The sequence below is a fragment of the Onthophagus taurus genome, chromosome 3 (assembly GCF_036711975.1).
Source record: "Onthophagus taurus isolate NC chromosome 3, IU_Otau_3.0, whole genome shotgun sequence".
Lineage (NCBI taxonomy): Eukaryota > Metazoa > Arthropoda > Insecta > Coleoptera > Scarabaeidae > Onthophagus > Onthophagus taurus.
This window is the reverse complement of record NC_091968.1, coordinates 26,287,876-26,308,930: the sequence shown is the minus strand read 5'-3', so window position 1 is coordinate 26,308,930 and position 21,055 is coordinate 26,287,876. Positions and strand designations below refer to the sequence as shown.

Sequence of the window (21,055 nt, the reverse complement as noted above, 5' to 3'; positions counted from 1 at the left end):
GTTATGCAGATAGGTTAAGTTATAACCTTTCAGATTTAGTAGCTCATGCTGCCAACAAATTAGCAGCCTATAAGTGAATTTAATAAAGGTTTGATATTAAAAATATGTACATTTTCTACATTTTCAACTGGTCGTTTATTAAATTATATTTATCTGACTAGTTTCAGCTTAAAAGCCAACTTTAGAGATAAAAGTCGAATAATTCCAGAAAATAACATTACGTTTGATAAATTTAACTCCAAAATTATTTAATTCTAAACTTGGAATTTTAGTCCCATAAAATACGTATTAAAACACTTATTATAAAATTGACAAACGTTTTACAATATTAAAAGTGCAGTAACGATATTACTGGTAGAATGGATTACGAATTTAACTTTAATCAAGTATAAGTGAAGTTACAAGGTTTCAGATTTAGTAGCTCATGCTGCCAATAAGTTGGCAGGATCTGCGCTATAAAACAGAAGCTCTGGTATGCAATAGCTCATGCCTATAAGTGAGATTACAGGGTTCCAGATATAATAACTCATGCTGTCAACAAGTTGGCAGGCCCTACTCTATACAAAAGAAGCTCTGGTGTGCAATAGCTCCTATAAGCGAAGTTACAGGGTTCCAGATGTAGTAGCCCATGCTGCTAACAAGGTGGCAGGCTCTATGCTAAAGAACAAAAGCTCTAAGACAATAAGTTGGCAGCCTATAAGTGAAGTTACAGAGTTCCAGGTATAGTAGCTTATGCTGCCAACAAGTTGAAAGGCTCTGCACTATATAACAGAAGCTCTAGTATGCAATAGCTGATGCTGCCAACAAGTTGGCAGAATGAAAAAACATTTTGTTTTTCTTTTTAATTCGTTACAATTCACAATACACATAAGAGGAAAGCGCTTTCATGGTAATTTCGTTCTTTTATACAGGGTGTTTCGGTGACTCGGGGAACAAATGTAACCACATATACTAGAGTGAAAATGATAACGATTTATGTAAAAAAAAATTGGTAGAGTCGCGCCCAGAACATTTTGGAGGACTATGAGGTCTCTCGGAGTGATTGATTCTCCGTCTGTCCAGATGGATCTTGATTGTGAGTCGATGGCAAACTTTTTTGCAGAGCCTCCCCTGATCATCGATGACGTAACTAAGGCGGCTACAATTAATGAAATTCTTACTTCTCTTAAATCTTGCTCCTTCTCTCTTACGCTTGTGACCGCGATCGAAGTAGGCGATGCTTTGACTTATTCGAAGTCCCCTTGCGTGGGTTCTGATGGTATCGGTCTCAACCTTCTTCTTCCTATCCTGGATATAGTGCTTCCTCCCTTAACTCATATCTTCAACTTTTCTTTTGAGCGGTCTTTATTTCCCTCTGTCTGGAAGGTTGCTCATGTCGTTCCCATACCCAAATCCAAGTCCTCTTCATGTAACACTGATTTCCGTCCGATTTCAATTTTATCTGTACTATCAAAAGCTCTTGAACGCTTAGTTTATTTACAAGTCCAAGGATTTCTAGAGAGGTTTAATTTACACAATGAGTTGCAATCGGGTTTTCGCAGTGGGCATAGTACAACTACTGCTCTCATTAAAGTTACTGATGATATTAGGTATGCCTGCGACAACAGATGTGTTACTGTGTTGGTACTGCTCGATTTCAGCAAGGCTTTTGATTCTGTCGACCACAGCCTTCTTTTAGCGTCTCTTTCTGTTTGCAGAAAAGTCTATGCTTGCTTCCACTCTTTAAAAAGACTTCGCTGCTCTCTTCCTCCTGTGGTGCGTCGTAATCTTTGTTACTCTCTTATATTTCCTCACTTTGACTATGCGGACGCGGTTTATCCCGATCTCTCGGTGACTCTTCTGAGTAAATTGCAGCAGCTACAAAATAATTGTATCCGGTTCATATTTGACCTAAATAGATTTGAGCATGTAACGCCGTATCGCAATTACATTCAGATGTTAACCTGTGAGAGACGTAGATCCTTTCGTTTATTAACCATTTTATTTAAAATCCTTCATAACTGCACCCCAAAGTACTTATCAGATAGGTTCCAGCAATTATCAACTCATGAGCTTGCTACTCGTTCACGTTCTGATACTATTCTTACATTTCTCGTTCATAGCACTGAAATTTATCATAGATCATTTACAGTACAGTCGATTGCGCTGTGGAATGGACTGCCTTCTGAAATTCGTAATATCGACTCTATTACGACAAATTCGTAATATTTCTAGAATTACTAATTTTAGACATGTTTTAAAGAGCCACTTGCTTGCCCTTCAACTGGCTGTTTCCTGATTCTTTGTTCTTTGTCTTTCTCTTTTTTCCTCTCTTCAACTGCTCTCACTTGTTGGCAACTGATATCCGGCAGATTCTTTTAGTTTCTTTTAGTCGCTCTCTATCTCTCTTTTTGTGTCTTTTCTTTATTTTTCTCTTTGTTTTTCTTTTCTTGCTTAATCTTATTTGGTGATGTTAATAATATCTAAGTATCACTACTTGCCATATTCAGCAAATACTATTTTTATTTTTGTTTGTTCTGTTGGGTCATTTGGCAGAGATCGCTTGTGCGATAAAATGATCCATTTGCTGATACTGTTTAAGTTAAGTGTATCTTATGTAATTTTGTATTTTTGTCTGTGGCAATAAATGATAAATAAATAAATAAATAAATAAAAGTCCTCAAATTGCAAAGGTACAGGCCATCAAAGTTAGGAAATTTTAACATATTTTTCTAAATATCTTAAACACTATTTATGGTAAAACGTTGAAATTTGGTACAGTGTAAACTAATATCACGTAAAATCATTAGGCAATTTTTGAGTTGTATCGGTACACGGGAACAATGCTATATAGGCTGTCCCAAAAGTTTGTTTGCTCTGAACTTTTTTATTCTATCATAACCCTACATTTATATTTGCAGTTTCTAATAGTAAATTTAGTTTAGAAACTTTTATCACTCTTAGAGAATATTGATAAAATCCACCGTTTTCGTATTAAATGCAAAAATATTAGGCTCCGAATTCAATAACACTAAAAAAAAAAATAAATAAATAATCTGAATTGGCAATGACAAGTGAAAATCGAACTGAGCTGTCAGAACTATTATGTATGCAACATGTCCACGTGTAGATTTAGCTAACTCACATTTTTAATTTGTTTTAGTTGATTTAATAAAAGAATCCAAAAACAATAAATTAAAAATCAACAAAGAATAAACAAAAAAACGACAACACCACCAGGAATAATAAAAAAAGTACATAAAATAACAAGACAAGTAATAAAAAATACTAAAGGAAATGTTCAAAAACTTAGATTTCTTTTTTTAGTGCTATTATTGAAATCGGAACCCAACATTTTTGCATTTAACACGAAAACCATGACTTTTATCAATATTATCTAAGAGTAGTAAAAGTTTCTAAACTAAATTTACTATTAGAAACTGCAAAAATAAATGTAGGGTTATGATAGAATAAAAAAGTTCTGAGCAAACAAACTTTAGGAACAGCCGGTATAGCATTGTTCCCGCGGACCGATCGAACTCATAAATTGCCTCATAAATTGATTTATACTGTACCAAATTTCAGTGCTTTACTGTAAATAGTGTTTAAGATATTTGAAAAAATGTGTTAAAATTTCCTAACATTGATGGCCTGTATCTTTGAAATTTGATGACTTTTACTAATTTTTTTTTACATGAATCGTCATCATTTTCACTCTAGTATATGTGGTTAAATTTGTTCCCCGAGTCACCGAAACTCCCCGTATACATGTTTTTATAATAATCTAAAAGTTTTAACTGTAACGATTAGTATTGTTTAAAAATATATCAAAATCTGGATATAACGGATTAATATGAGGAAGAGAATGTCCGTTATAGCCAAAAGTTCGTTATATGAAACATTTTGCGTCAACCACAACTCACACAACTGATGTCATCATTCCAACAACAATTCTTACAACACTAAGAATCATAAAGAGGCAGTTTTTAGATATATGATAGATAGAGCCATCAATACACCTATGAATGACCAAAATTTCAACAAAGAAATAAATTACATAATAAAGCTGGGTCTCAATAATGGTTATAACGTTGCTTATATACAAGATGTTTACAACAAGATTCAGAAACGTAATATAAGAAATATATATATCCCGCATATAAGAACGACGCATACTATCTAACAACAAATTATCACAATTCGTTCAACAAAATTGAAAAAATACTACAAGGATATGATATAAAATTAGCATACTGAAGTAACTTAAAACTATACAATCTAATTATCAACTCCAAACAAAAGATCGAAGAAAAACAAAAGAGTGGTTTATACATAGTATATTGCAGCAGTTGTGAAAAAGTATACATAGGCCAGACGGGACGTAACCTCAACGTTAGAATCAAAGAATACATATCAAAAGAAACCTCTTCTGTATTTAAACACACGTCTGAGACAGGTATAAGTTCAACAAAGATTCAATAAGACTTATTAAAGCTTCCAAAATCTAAAAAATTGGATCTATATGAAGAAATGGAAATATCTAAATATGTATAATAATACTTTACTCATGTTTTGTAGCAACAACCTGATGACGGAAACTTTTTCCGAAACCGGTAGTTGAGAACAAATAAATTTCATTCTTCGGAATTTTTAATTCTTTTATATTTAACATTTACCTTTATCAAACAATTTTGCGTCTGACAGAACTTTGCGTTAGTTCTACTTTTAGTTGAATAAAAATATACAACAATTTAGCGCTTAATAACAATTAAAATTAAAATTACTGTCCTTGATTTATACATCGTATAGACAACTGGGGGAATACCCTGATTTATCTATGAACATGGAATAGAGCAACTTATTATTTAAATATACTGATGAATGAAATAGATAATAATAACAGTAGATGTCAAGTATATCCGAAAAGATGTCAAGTTAAAAGACGTTCAATAAAGTTTTAAATCCACCCCGAAAAGAAAGAAAATTAATAATTTATTAGAAGATAAGAAAGAATTAATTGGGGCGATTATAAAAAAAAGTTTGATTGAAAAGTACTTGTACTACGCAAGATAATATCGGTTTGCCCACGCGTCCAGAACATGCGCAAACTTGCCCCACGGGATATAAATGCCGCGAACGCGCTCGAACGTTTTGAAATTTCACCCCTAAACCCCATCAAAACGACCATCACCGTCGGTCTCCCAATAATTTCATTCGACACGCCAAAAAAACATCATGAAGGTAGTCTGCAATTGGTCGATGGTGATGGTTTTATCGATGATGTTAGCTCTCATCGTTTTCACCGTCGATGTAGATGCAAAGAGTAAGTACTTTTTTAATCAAGAGATATTCCAATTCCTTTCTTTACCATCTAAAGATACACAAAAACAGTTTCATTTAGTTTTTGCTTTCTTAGAGTTTGCTTTTCGATGTTGTAAGAATAACTTTTTTGTGTATCTTGGCAATTGTTGGTTTTAACAACTCGGAACTGAAAACGAAGTAATATCGAAGCAATCAATGACGCAAATAATTTCGCGTTGAGTTTTAAGTTGTTGCATTGACAGTTTAGTTGCGTAACAATTTCTGTCATCTTTTTATATCAATAGATAACTAAAAATAACGTCCCTTATTTGCGTATAATCTAGTTTTTTTATCCCTTAAAACGCATTGGAATAGAAATCAAAATAATTATTAATACAATTTCGTTCATATAAATACCATTTTTGTCTATTTGAAAAAACTAATTGCTCCGTTATTATCCGAGGGTTACCAATACTTTTTTTTGAACTCCAATCTAAAATGCAAATTGCTCTCTACATACATATGCAGTGGTTTTGATAGATAGATACCAGAAAGCATTTGTGTTTGAGAGAAAATATTTGCTAACTGTGTGTTAATTTTCTTGTATGGATGATTGATTCCGAAACTCGTAAAAATTACCAATTGCAATCATGTTTGCTTTGTTTTGAACCAAAAATGAGTACATATTTAACATTGCAAAAAAAGGGGTGTAGTTCTTTGTTCATTTCCAACTTAGCTCGAGTATGAAACTATTGTAGTGTACGGATGCAGATAACAGTGGACACATGTCGATATTGAAACAGGAAAGTTTGAACTTTATGCGTTGAGACCAACAATAATTGCCCTAGTTATCAATATTAGATGAATTCATTTCGTACGTTAAAAATATATATAAAAAAGGTTAATTTCTTCATATACATTTACCTTTTTACTTATATTTCGTTCCTTTTATTTCGTTCGCATCCAAATGAATCTAAAAATAATAATTAATGATTACAACGCCATCTTTTAGGAGATTAGTACACTATATAACCTAAAAACCAATCTTACCTAAAAAATTATAATTTCCAATTTTACACTATTTTTTTATAGTTCAACATCATTTTTGCACTAAACAATCGTGGTTAAATCACTCAAATTCCCCTCAAAAACGTGTTTTAATATTGTACTGGTAACCAATAGAAACGGACACAAACACTAAAAAATAATAAATTTTTCGCCTTAAAATCCAGGTAATGTCGCTCTAAATTATAGGATAGGGCTTAATTTCTTGATGTAACTCACCTATTTAGGTTAATCAGCGATTTTTTCGGTAAAATTCTTGAAAATTTTAGGACGAAAAACGAACGTAAGCCATATTTTTTTAAACGTCGTAAACTAGCGCCATCTCTCAATAAATTAATATAACTAGCTCAATTAAAAAATTAAATTTAAAACTTATTTTAATTTGTAATTTAAATAATAATTAATTTAAATGCGATATAAATTAAATTGATTGTATTTTATTTAATTATATTTTAGTTATTTTATTAAAATCCGAAGTATTTTTATAGAACGAAACTAGCGCTATCTATCAAAAAGTTAGTGCAATTAAATTAAAAAATAATTTTAATCTTTCTTTTTAATAAATATTAAAACGCTTGATTTGTTAACAATACTTCCACTACGATGTAAACTTCTCTTGAAACATTAAACTTGTGATACTACTAAGTGTATTAGAAGTTTGTGTCTGGGGAGAATCTAATAACATGATGTATTGCCAACTTTGTAAAATACAGTTAAAAATTTCACAATTTACGAAATGAAACGTTAATATTTAAAGAGAAATTTTTCAATTTGAAATGGGGAAACGAGTTCAAATGGAATAGCAAAGATGCAATCTTTTAGGAACGATTAGTCGTACGAATCACCAATGATTACTACCCGGATTTTCAATTTACACGTTGAGGAAACGAATCAAATCACATTTTTTCCCTCATGTTTGAATATTTTCAAAAACCCCCCACACGCGATGTTTAAAACATCGAACGTACCGTTTTCACAAAACTACAAAAATCGTTTTTATTGTTATTTCCCGCGATATGCGTAACATGATTTCGGTTCGTGAGGGGATTTTGTATTCAAGCGTTTACATATAAAATTGTTATTTCGCGACATTTACTTTGTTGAGTTTAGGAGAATAATATCCGGTCATTTCCAAAACCGATACTGTTTGGAAAAGTGACCACGAGACGTTGCACAACTTATATTAAACAGATTTCTAAAGTTCCAAGTTCTAAACAAACAGGCGAAAACAAATGTATACAAGGAAATTTGCAAGCACGGGACTACAATGGGTTTATTGGTCTTGTATTTTATTGATTGAGTTCGATGATTGTTGTGTGGTTTGGTTAAAAGATTGCATCAACAGGAAATGAATGTGGTTTGAATTCGAAGCTTTCAATGAATTTCTAGTTGAATGGGACTAAATTAGTGAATGAAAATGAGGTTTCTTAGAATTTATGTATTAGAATGTTACTATGAAACTTAACCTAATCATTTTTGTTGATATTAACATTGTTTCTTAATTTATACAGTTTTTTGTTAAAGAATTGTTGATTTTTAATCAAGTGGAGAAACGTCAAATTAAACCCAAACTTTAAATACTCATTCAGATCGTATTTATGGGAACTAAGAAATGATTCATATATCAAAATAAAGTTTGAAATCTCCTTTTTAATTTGATATAAAAATCATTTCCTTATTAACTCAACCTAAGTAGATACATTTATTTAAAGGTTATGTTGTAATCGAAAAATATTTATTTCAAACAACAACTTTAATAAATCGTGTAGATTGCATTTATGGGAATTCAAAAATGGGTTATGATGGAAATTAAACTTTAAATTATCCTCTTTAATTTGGTATAAGGATCATTTTTTGCTTTGTATAAATAAATTAGTTATAAAGTTTTTAAAAAAATGTGTTAATTTTCAATCAAGTGGAGAAACGTCAAATTAAACCCAAACTTTAAATATTCATCCAGATCGTATTTATGGGAACTAAGAAATGATTCATATATCAAAATAAAGTTTGAAATCTCCTTTTTAATTTGATATAAACAACATTTCCTTATTAACTCAACCTAAGTAGATACTTTTATTTAAAGGTTATGTTGTAATCGAAAAATTTATTTCAAACAACAACTTTAATAAATCGTGTACATTGCATTTATGGGAATTAAAAAATGGGTTATGATCGAAATTAAACTTTAAATTATCCTCTTTAATTTGGTATAAGGATCATTTCTTGCTTTGTATAAATAAATTAGTTATAAAGTTTTTAAAAAAATGTGTAGATTTTCAATCAAGTGGAGAAACGTCAAATTAAACCCAAACTTTAAATACTCATACAGGTCGTATTTATGGGAACTAACAAATGATTCATACACCAAATTAAAGTTTGAAATCTCCTTTTTAATTTGATATAAACAACATTTCCTTATTAACATAACCTAAGTAGATACGTTTATTTAAAGGTTATGTTGTAATCGAAAAATATTTATTTCAAACAACAACTTTAATAAATCGTGTAGATTGCATTTATGGGAGTTAAAAAATGGGTTATGATTGAAATTGAACTTTAAATTATCCTCTTTAATTTGGTATAAGGATCGTTTCTTACTTTGTGTAAATAAAGTAGTTATAAAGTTTAAAAAAAAATGTGTTGATTTTCAATGAAGTGGAGAAACGTCAAATTAAACCCAAACTTTAAATACTCATACAGGTCGTATTTATGGGAACTAAGAAATGATTCATACACCAAATTAAAGTTTGAAATCCCCTTTTTAATTTGATATAAACATCATTTCCTTATTAACTCAACCTAAGTAGATACTTTTATTTAAAGGTTATGTTGTAATCGAAAAATATTAATTTCAAACAACAACTTTAATAAATCGTGTAGATTGCATTTATGGGAATTAAAAAATGGGTTATGATCGAAATTAAACTTTAAATTATCCTCTTTAATTTGGTATAAGGATCATTTCTTGCTTTGTATAAATAAATTAGTTATAAAGTTTTTAAAAAAATGTGTTGATTTTCAATCAAGTGGAGAAACGTCAAATTAAACCCAAACTTTAAATACTCATACAGGTCGTATTTATGGGAACTAAGAAATGATTCATACACCAAATTAAAGTTTGAAATCTCCTTTTTAATTTGATATAAACATCATTTCCTTATTAACATAACCTAAGTAGATACGTTTATTTAAAGGTTATGTTGTAATCGAAAAATATTAATTTCAAACAACAACTTTAATAAATCGTGTAGATTGCATTTATGGGAATTAAAAAATGGGTTATGATTGAAATTGAACTTTAAATTATCCTCTTTAATTTGGTATAAGGATCGTTTCTTACTTTGTGTAAATAAAGTAGTTATAAAGTTTTTAAAAAATGTGTAGATTTTCAATCAAGTGGAGAAACGTCAAATTAAACCCAAACTTTAAATACTCATACAGGTCGTATTTATGGGAACTAAGAAATGATTCATACACCAAATTAAAGTTTGAAATCTCCTTTTTAATTTGATATAAACATCATTTCCTTATTAACACAACCTAAGTAGATACATTTATTTAAAGGTTATGTTGCAATCGAAAAATATTAATTTCAAACACCAACTTTAATAAATCGTGAAAATCGCATTTGTGGGATTCAAAAGTGGGTTATGGTCCAAATTAAGCTTTAAATTATCCTCTTTAATTTGGTATAAGGATCATTTCTTGCTTTGTATAAATAAATTAGTGATAAAGTTTTTAAAAAAATGTGTTGATTTTCAATCAAGTGGAGAAATGTCAAATTAAACCCAAACTTTAAATACTCATACAGGTCGTATTTATGGGAACTAAGAAATGGTTCATATATCAAAATAAAGTTTGAAATCTCCTTTTTAATTTGATATAAACATCATTTCCTTATTAACATAACCCAAGTAGATACATTTATTTAAAGGTTATGTTGTAATCGAAAAATATTAATTTCAAACAACAACTTTAATAAATCGTGTATTATCCTCTTTAATTTGGTATAAGGGTCATTTTTTGCTTTGTATAAATAAAGTAGTTATAAAGTTTTTAAAAAATGTGTTGATTTTCAATCAAGTGGAGAAACGTCAAATTAAACCCAAACTTTAAATACTCATACAGGTCGTATTTATGGGAACTAAGAAATGATTCATACACCAAATTAAAGTTTGAAATCTCCTTTTTAATTTGATATAAACAACATTTCCTTATTAACTCAGCCTAAGTAGATACATTTATTTAAAGGTTATGTTGTAATGGAAAAATATTTATTTCAAACAACAACTTTAATAAATCGTGTAAACTGCATTTATGGGAATTCAAAAATGAGTTATGATCGAAATTAAACTTTCAATTGTCCTCTTTAATTTGATATAAGGATCATTTCTTGCTCTGTATAAATAAAGTAGTTATAAAGTTTTTAAAAAAATGTGTTGATTTTCAATCAAGTGGAGAAACGTCAAATTAAACCCAAACTTTAAATACTCGTACAGGTCGTATTTATGGGAACTAAGAAATGATTCATACACCAAATTAAAGTTTGAAATCTCCTTTTTAATTTGATATAAACAACATTTCCTTATTAACACAACCTAAGTAGATACATTTATTTAAAGGTTATGTTGTAATCGAAAAATATTAATTTCAAACAACAACTTTAATAAATCGTGTAGATTGCATTTATGGGAATTAAAAAATGGGTTATGATCGAAATTAAACTTTAAATTGTCCTCTTTAATTTGATATAAGGATCGTTTCTTACTTTGTATAAATAAAGTAGTTATAAAGTTTTTAAAAAAATGTGTTGATTTTCAATCAAGTGGAGAAACGTCAAATTAAACCCAAACTTTAAATACTCGTACAGGTCGTATTTATGGGAACTAAGAAATGATTCATACACCAAATTAAAGTTTGAAATCTCCTTTTTAATTTGATATAAACAACATTTCCTTATTAACACAACCTAAGTAGATACATTTATTTAAAGGTTATGTTGTAATCGAAAAATATTAATTTCAAACAACAACTTTAATAAATCGTGTAGATTGCATTTATGGGAATTAAAAAATGGGTTATGATCGAAATTAAACTTTAAATTGTCCTCTTTAATTTGATATAAGGATCGTTTCTTACTTTGTATAAATAAAGTAGTTATAAAGTTTTTAAAAAAATGTGTGATTTTCAATCAAGTGGAGAAACGTCAAATTAAACCCAAACTTTAAATACTCATACAGGTCGTATTTATGGGAACTAAGAAATGATTCATACACCAAATTAAAGTTTGAAATCTCCTTTTTAATTTGATATAAACATCATTTCCTTGTTAACATAACCCAAGTAGATACATTTATTTAAAGGTTATGTTGTAATCGAAAAATTTATTTCAAACAACAACTTTAATAAATCGTGTAGACTACATTTATGGGAATTCAAAAATGGGTTATGATCGAAATTAAACTTTAAATTATCCTCTTTAATTTGGTATAAGGATCATTTCTTGCTTTGTATAAATAAATTAGTTATTAAGTTTTTAAAAAAATGTGTTGATTTTCAATCAAGTGGAGAAACGTCAAATTAAACCCAAACTTTAAATACTCATACAGGTCGTATTTATGGGAACTAAGAAATGATTCATATATCAAAATAAAGTTTGAAATCTCCTTTTTAATTTGATATAAACATCATTTCCTTATTAACACAACCTAAGTAGATACATTTATTTAAAGGTTATGTTGTAATCGAAAAATATTAATTTCAAACAACAACTTTAATAAATCGTGTAGATTGCATTTATGGGAATTAAAAAATGAGTTATGATCGAAATTAAACTTTAAATTATCCTCTTTAATTTGGTATAAGGATCGTTTCTTATTTTGTATAAATAAAGTAGTTATAAAGTTTTAAAAAAAATGTGTTGATTTTCAATCAAGTGGAGAAACGTCAAATTAAACCCAAACTTTAAACACTCATCCAGATCGTATTTATGGGAACTAAGAAATGATTCATTCACCAAATTAAAGTTTGGAATCTCCTTTTTAATTTGATATAAACATCATTTCTTAATTAACATAATCTGGGAAGATACATTTAATAAAACATAATGTTGTAAAATATCAATTTCGTTTGGAATAAATAAATTGTACAACTTGTGATGGTAAAATGAAGTAATTAAAAAGTTTTAATCCCGCCAGTCGATCGACGTTCTTAATTATTCTTAAAATCGGTTAAATCCTCACCAAATTAGTAACTTGCAGATTCCAAGAATAGAGAAGCTGGCTAAGAAGAGATTTTCCTAAATACACCAAACAAAATTCGACCTTCTTAGCTCTGAATACGAAAACGTAATCCGGAAACAAATAAAGATCTTTTGGATTAAATCTTCCCGGGTTACTAAATCATTTTACATACCCCTTTCTTAATACGAAAATTCAACACCTAAAACTTAAACGATCTAAACTACACCTATATTAAGGATAAGCTAATCTTAAATATGAAAGTAGTTACATTTTAATTATGAAGCGTGGTTTATAATAAATGGATGAGCTAATTTAGATAACCTGTAATGGTTTAGTTTCGTATAATTTTGATTTATTAGTTTGTCACATCCCCTGGATGTCGATAAACCAAACAATTAGGGTTAATTTAACACGTCATCGCTTCCATTTACGTGATGGATCCAATTTTTGAGCGAAACAATCTAAAGAAATCCACCAAAATCAACATATTCGTACCATATATTTTTATGGATAGCTTTAAAAAATTTTATTCCATTTATTTTATATTTTCTCTCGACGTGAACAATTGTTTTGATGTTTTACTATCATCCAGCTTTTATACTTTACAACTCCCGTTTCCGCCGCAAGTCAAAATCTTTATTTACCTGTTCCTGGTTGAAAACACCCTCGGAATCGCCCTTTGGTTTTTAATTGAGAAGAAAACTCGATTAAGCCCCGTCTTAAAGCTTTTAAACAATTAAAAACCTCTTTGATACTCTAAAATTGTGGGAAGGCAATTTTAATTAAATCAAATCGTTATTATGTTTTTTTCTTGTTTACAGGAGGCTGTAAAAGCTACGGTCATTCATGTTACGGCGGTGTCGGTAAGCGAAATTCCGATGAAATTAACGAGGAGGTCTTAGATGATGTCCAAATCGATGAAAATCCGGAATTCGTCTTAACCGCAAGCAATTTATCACCACTTTTTAGGCAATGGGTAATTTATTAATGTTGTGATTTAAAAGAATTTAATTAATTAATAATTTTTCGATTTCCAGTTAAGAGTGTTTAGAAATTTAAGGGAATTACAAGCTAATTTAAGAAAATGAAATAAATAAGTATTAATAAAAATTATTGCAATATTAATAAATAATGTCAATTTGTGATTAAGTTAAAATTTATCGATGTAATAACGGTGTTATAATTATTAAATAATGAAATAAAAACTTAATTGGCTGGAATTTATATTTTATTTTAATTATAGGTAAGAATCCTTGTTATTATGTCTTGATGAAAAAGCGATCTATTAAATTATAGCTTAATAGTCGAAAATGTTTAAAATCGATTTGAACCTAACTTCACACTTAATTATTACTTAATTATTAATTTTCAATCAATAATAATTAAAATTAATCATTTTTGATTAAACTTTATGTATTAAATAAATTTTTATTAAAACTTTACTTTTTACATAAAAATAATTAATTAAATGACTAATTTCACACCAAAACAAAATTATAACCTTAATCGATTTATCATTACCCCATTTCAACAAAAAGAAATATTAAGAACATTAAGATAATAATCTCGTTCGCCTAGAAAACTACATATTATTATTATTATTACATCTATAAATAGTTTTATTTTGAAAGACGTAAGTAAAGAAGATAAGAAACTCTAAAAAACCAGTTGTCTTTCTTTCCTTCTTTCTTCATTTCGTGTAAATAAAAAATTATTTATCTCAGTTCAACTTTAACTTTCGATAAACTTGAAAGCGATTCCTCACACAGTTTTAAACCAAATTACAACTCTATTTTAGTTACAATTAATAAAAAGGGAGGAAATGGATAACGAGGAGCTGTAAGATTTATTTAACAACCCCTTTATTGAAATAACAATATTTGATAAATTTATTTTTAATAAATTAATCTAATTTCAAGTGGTTTTTAGTTCAGCCTCGGATTCGTACCAAATTTTTGATATTCGAGATGTTCCTGGATTCTTTTGCGTAGGTGAGAGCAGTTACGAAGGATTTCGGAATACTATGACTTCTTTAAGATCTTTAATGCTTTTAAGTAAGTAATTTATTTTATAAAATAAACGTTTGATATAAGGGAAAAATTCAAGAATCGTTATGTGGCTTAAAAATCAACTTTCAATGTGATGTCACAAGTAATGCATTTAACCTAAACCTAACCTACAAAGTCTTTATTTTATAGGCAAGCACAAAATCAATTTGATAAAGTTAAAAGTAAAGTTATTTTCGCTAAATTACAGTTCATTTTTATTCTATAATAGCTGTCAAATTGTTGTAAAGTTGGCAAAATTAACAGGGAGTTTTGTTTTATCATGTTTTGAAATAAATATGTCACAGTGACGTTTGAGCTTTCGTTATTCAAAAGGAAAAGGTGCATAAAAAACGTTGTGGGGTGTTTATTTGCCATTTATTTACCTAGCACGTTTTTAGATAATAAATATGTACTTGGTTAAAATCGTATTTATCTAAAAATTGATTAGTATTTTAACCTCAACTATTTAGTTACTGAAATGTTACTAAAAATCAGGAAAACTACCTTACCGACAAAGAGATCGATACACAATGGCGTACAAACGTGCTTAACAGAATTCTTACAATCAGAGCTTATTATCTTGTTATTAAGGTAGAACTGGGTTATTTCAAATGTATTATTTTAAACAAGTGTAAAATGTCATCCTCAATTTTGACATATTTGAAATCTTCATTAAAAATCCTTTAAAGTGAGTACATACATGACATATTTATTTTCAATATTAATGAAGTTATGGTTAACTTCCGGTTAGAAATGTCAACCTCAATTTTGACATATTTATCGTGAAAAATCCTTCAAAATGGGCCCAAACATGATAAGTTTAATTCCAGTATTACTCGAGATGTAATTTTGAATCACTTGTAATGGCTTTGAAGCAATTTTAAAACATTTAGACATGTTTTGAATCATTACCAACGCATTTTTAATCACTTTGAGCAACTTTTCCAAGTTATAAACGTATTTTGAACAACTTTAGATGCAATTTTTAATCGTTTTGAATAACTTGGAACTAATGTACCAGTTCCCAATAAGTTAGACAAGCTTTTAATCATTACCAATTGGTTCTTAACCACTTTGAACAACTTTTTAATCTTGTAAATGAATTTTGATCAACTTTAAATGCAGTTTTTAATGGTTTTATACAACTTGGAACGGTAACGAACTTGTTCTTAATCATTTAGACAAGTTTTCGATAACACCAAATTAGTTTTCAGTAATTTTAAATGGCTTTGGAGCAATTTTAAAACATTTAGACAAGTTTTGAATCATTACCAACGCATTTTTAATCACTTTGATCAACTTTTCCAAGTTATAAACGTATTTTGAACAACTTTAGATGCAATTTTTAATCGTTTTGAATAACTTGGAACTGTAATGTACCAGTTCTGAATAACTTAGACAGCTTTGAATCATTACCAATTGGTTATTAATCACTTTGAACAACTTTTTCATCTTGTAAATGAATTTTGATCAACTTTAAATGCAGTTTTTAATTGTTTTATACAACTTGGAACGGTAACGAACTTGTTCTTAATCATTTAGACAAGTTTTCGATAACACCAAATTAGTTTTCAGTAATTTTAAACGGCTTTGGAGCAATTTTAAAACATTTAGACAAGTTTTGAATCATTACCAACGCATTTTTAATCACTTTGAGCAACTTTTCCAAGTTATAAACGTGTTTTGAACAACTTTAGATGCAATTTTTAATCGTTTTGAATAACTTGGAACTGTAATGTACCAGTTCCGAATAAGTTAGACAAGCTTTTAATCATTACCAATTGGTTCTTAACCACTTTGAATAACTTTTTCATCTTGTAAATGAATTTTGATCAACTTTAAATGCAGTTTTTAATTGTTTTATACAACTTGGAACGGTAACGAACTTGTTCTTAATCATTTAGACAAGTTTTCGATAACACCAAATTAGTTTTCAGTAATTTTAAACGACTTGTAATAGCTTTGGAGCAATTTTAAAACATTTAGAGATATTTTGAATCATTACCAACGCATTTTTAATCACTTTGAGCAACTTCTTCACGTTGTAAACGTGTTTTGAACAACTTTAGATGCAGTTTAGATTGTTTTGAATAATTTGGAACTGTAATGTACCACTTTGCAATAAGTTAGACAAGTTTTTAATCATTACCAATTGGTTCTTAATCACTTTGAACAATTTTTTCAGTTTGTAAATGAATTTTGAGTTGTCCATTTGTCTATTATATGATAACTAACTTCAGGTGTAAAATGTCAACCTCAATTTTGACATATTTGTAATCTTCATTAAAAATCCTTTAAAATGAGTACAAACACGACATATTTATCTTCAATATTAACGAAGTTATCGTCAACTTCCGGTTAGAAATGTCAACCTTAATTTTGACATATTTGTAATCGTGAAAAATCCTTTAAAATGAGCCCAAACATAATACGTTTAATTCCAATATTAAATATTACTCGAGATATAAGCAACTTCCGGTTTGAAATGTCAATGTCATTTTGATATATTCTTAATTTTTATTCAATGTCTTAAAATTTGTCACAAAAACGAAAATATAATTAAAAAAGAACGGAAATTAAGGTTGGTATTAATATTTTTAAATTAAATTGCTGTTTTTATTGTTGCTAACTTCGGGTTTAATGTTTTTTATACTAACTTTTTTGTTTTTTGAGATAAGTACGTCATGTTTGGACACATTTTAAAGGTTTTTTAATAAAAAATGCATCATGGAACAACACCACGAAGTTGTCCATTTCTTTATTATATGATAAGTAACTTCAGGTGTAAAATGTCAACCTCAATTTTGACATAGTTTTTGATTTGAAATGTCAATGTCATTTTGATATATTCTTAATTTTTATTCAATGTCTTAAAATTTGTCACAAAAACGAAAATATAATTAAAAAAAAACAGAAATTTAGGTTGGTATTAATATTTTTAAATTAAATTGACATCTTCATTGTTGCTAACTTCGGGTTTAATGTTTTTTATTCTAACTTTTTTGTTTTTTGAGATAAGTGCGTCATGTTTGGACTCATTTTAAAGGTTATTTTATAAAGATTACGAATATAATAATAAAATTAAAGTTGACATTAACACCTGAAAGTTTTTTCAACAAAACTATACCACAATCTAACGCTAAATACATTTAAAACTAGAACTAGAAAGTATCGGGGTTAGCTATGCGTCGGAAGATTAAAAAACAGGGATAGTTTTTATTTACCTTGGAAAAATAATTATTGAAGTTTATTTAGCTTCTTCCCTTTTAGTTCTTTATTTATTATCTGCCATATAGCCTTGTTGCATTGCTGGTATTGTTAATGCTAAATAGAAGATAGTCATAATTTGCCATTGATTGATCTCTAGTATGCTCATCATTCAAAAGGTAGTTATGGGAGATTCTGGACGTTATGTAATCTTGATTGACTGTTTTGCGAAATTACTTAGGGGCCAATTTTTGGACCTCTCCTCTCCTTGTGTGTATTAAGGATCTATCAAAATCGCTTTCTTGTGATACATTACAATAATTAAGTCAGGAGTCAATTAATTACCTAACCAAACATTCTCAGCTTTATGATGTACTTGTTCTGAGGGGCATCGTAGCTCAATGTATGGAATGGGTTGGGTTGGGTTGCGACCTAGAACTAGAAACATTCGTCTGAAGACACAGAATGATATCACTCAATAGAAGAATAGTTTCAGTAAATAGTCTTCAGCCAGTAGTATTGTAATCTCCAAGCACTTAGTAGTGTTTTGGCAGCTGTATACAGTCTTCTGAAAGCATTAAATAGTCTTTGCCAATAATATCTAGCTTTATCTAAGCAAGTAGTAGTCTTTCCAACAATCTTTAGCATTCTGAAAGTAGTTAAAAGTCTTTTGGAAACAGTATCTTATCTTTCCAAGCAGATAATAATTTATTCCGGCCGTATTTAGGCTTCTCCAAGCAGGTCGTAATCTTTTTCACCAGTATCTAGCATTTTGGAAGCAGAAGGTACCTTTTTTGGAGAGCATATTTCTTCTTTTCAAGTAGTTATTAGTCTTTTCCAGTAGTATTTAGCATTCTGGCAGCATTATTTAGCTCTTTGGGAAGCATATCTCTTTGCCCCTAGCATGTTCTCTCAGGTTGCTGGTACATTCTCTGATCAATGTGGATTCTTACGTATGAATTGCCTTTAGAGCAACCCAACTGTCTGCGAAAATGTTTATGGATGCACCTTTCTGCCACTTTTCTAGATTCAAAACGGTGCTGAAGTTTGTAGCAAAAAGTTCTGCTTGATAAATGGTTCTATCCAAGATAAGGGGTAACTTAATATGGCTATTTGGCGACATGATGAATCTTGAATTATACCGATATAAGTTTCTTATTTAACATTTTTTAGATGACAGTTCTAATGTTGAAGATTCTTCGATTTCAAGGAGGTTATCTTTAGCTTACGAACGTTTACATTCAATGCCAAAAATATTACAAAGACAACTCGCACCGGGAATACAAATTCTAGATATAAGTAATAACGAATTTGAAAAGTTGGATTTTTTGGAGGATTTTAATGAATTGACGACGTTGATTTGCGATCATAACCTAATTAGTTCGGATACGGAAATTCCTTTTTTACCAAAATTAGAATTGCTGTGGTTAAATCATTGCAAGGTGATTAATGTTTTAAAAATTTTTAGTTAATTTAATTCTTTAATGTCGTTTTAGATACAAAATTTATATCCCTGGGCGAATAAACTTCAACAATCATGTCCTAATCTCAAATTTTTATCTTTAATGGGTAACCCCGCGGCGCCTTCTTACTTTAACGGAGGAAATTTCTACGATTATTTACAATATCGTTACTTTATCATTTCGTTATTTCCGAATCTCATTCATTTAGATGATCGCGTCGTAACCGACGATCAAAGAGAGGAAGCTCAAAAACTTTATAAGCGACCATTTTACGAGCAATTAATTACCAGGACGAGTTTACCGATGTGTTTGAGAAGTGTTAAGAACAAAGTTCAAAACATGCTTTCTACCACACCGCAATTTGCACAAAATCGAAATAAAAATTGCGTTATTTAATAATTTCTGCTAAATGGGTTGCCTATATAATGTTTTTATTTATTAAATATATTTATTAATTAATTACCAAGACGAGTTTACCAATGTGTTAAGAACAAAGTTCAAAACATACTTTCGACAACACCGCAATTTACACAAAATCGAAATAAAAATTGCGTTGTTTAAAAATGTCTGCTAAATGGGTTGCCTATATAATTTTTTATTTATTAATCAATTAATTAATTACCAGGACGAGTTTACCGATGTGTTTGAGAAGTGTTAAGAACAAAGTTCAAAACATATTTTCGACCACACCGCAATTTACACAAAATCGAAATAAAAATTGCGTTATTTAAAATTTTTTGCTAAATGGGTTGCCTATATATACTTTTTATTTATTAAATTTTATTTATTAATCAATTAAGATGATTGACATCTTTCATAATAAAATAATTTAACCTTAATGTGGCGTTTTTGTGTCAAATCGACGATCAAAAACTCTGATCAAAAAGAGGAAGCTCAAAAACTTTATGAACGACCATTTTACGAGTAATTAATTTCCAGGATGAGTTTACCAATATGTTTGAGAAGTGTAAGAACAAAGTTCAAAAGATATTTTCGACCACACCGCAATTTACACAAAATCGAAATAAAAACTGTTATTTAAAAATTTTTGCTAAATGGGTTGCCTATATATATATATTTCTTATTTATTAATCAATTAATTAATTACCAGGGCGAGGTTACCGATGTGCTTTAGAAGTGTTAAGAACAAAGTTCAAAACATATTTTCGACCACACCGCAATTTACACAAATTCAAAATAAAAATTGTGTTATTTAAAAATTTCTGCTAAATGGGTTGCCTATATAATGTTTTTATTTATTAAATTTATTTATTAATGAATTAATTAATTACCAGGGCGAGTTTACCGATGTGTTTTAGAAGTGTTAAGAACAAAGTCCAAAACATATTTTCGACCACACCGCAATTTACACAAAATCGAAATAAAAATGGTGTTATTTAAAAATTTCTGCCAAATGGGTTGCCTATATAATATTTTTATTTATTAAATTTATTTATTAATCAATTAATTAATAACCAGGACGAATTTACGATGTGTTTGAGAAGTGTTAAGAACAATGTTCAAAACATGCTTTCGACCACAACGCAATTTACAGAAAATCGAAGTAAATATTGTTATTTAAAAATTTCTGCTAAATGGGTTGCCTATATAATGTTTTTATTTATTAAATTTATTTATTAATGAATTAATTAATTACCAGGACGAGTTTACCGATGTGTTTGGAAAGTGTTAAGAACAAAGTTCTAAACATGCTTTCGACCACAACGCAATTTACAGAAAATCGAAATAA

The 21,055-nt window shown here is 29.1% G+C and overlaps 3 protein-coding genes across 5 annotated transcripts in view; 2 read left to right on the top strand and 1 right to left on the bottom strand.

Annotated features, from left to right (window-relative positions):
* Positions 1–21,055, bottom strand: part of LOC111414446 (basic phospholipase A2 homolog 1) — a 33,154-nt gene that overhangs the window by 3,417 nt on the left and 8,682 nt on the right. The window contains exons 2-4 of the mRNA XM_023045792.2: positions 6,565–6,687; positions 6,331–6,477; positions 6,205–6,253 (exon numbers count right to left, since the gene is read on the bottom strand). The gene's annotated coding sequence lies outside the window, so the exon portion shown is untranslated. The remainder of the gene's footprint in view (positions 1–6,204; positions 6,254–6,330; positions 6,478–6,564; positions 6,688–21,055) is intronic.
* Positions 5,130–13,807, top strand: LOC111414471 (neuropeptide CCHamide-2). The gene is made up of 3 exons (XM_023045830.2): positions 5,130–5,302; positions 13,409–13,563; positions 13,625–13,807. The coding sequence occupies exons 1-3, from the start codon at positions 5,215–5,217 to the stop codon at positions 13,673–13,675; spliced, it is 294 nt and encodes a 97-aa protein (XP_022901598.1). The 5' UTR covers positions 5,130–5,214; the 3' UTR covers positions 13,676–13,807.
* LOC111414464 (leucine-rich melanocyte differentiation-associated protein-like) lies at positions 14,079–20,144 on the top strand. 3 transcript variants are annotated; one of them, XM_023045820.2, is made up of 5 exons: positions 14,079–14,220; positions 14,386–14,426; positions 14,517–14,641; positions 19,016–19,284; positions 19,339–20,144. In XM_023045820.2, exons 2-5 carry the CDS (start codon positions 14,410–14,412, stop codon positions 19,699–19,701), a joined length of 774 nt encoding a protein of 257 aa, XP_022901588.1. In that variant the 5' UTR covers positions 14,079–14,220; positions 14,386–14,409; the 3' UTR covers positions 19,702–20,144. The 3 variants fall into 3 exon arrangements, with proteins under 3 accessions (XP_022901588.1, XP_022901592.1, XP_022901593.1); XM_023045824.2 differs by lacking the exon at positions 14,386–14,426 and having other exon boundaries at positions 14,080–14,220; XM_023045825.2 differs by lacking the exon at positions 14,079–14,220 and having other exon boundaries at positions 14,230–14,426; positions 14,507–14,641.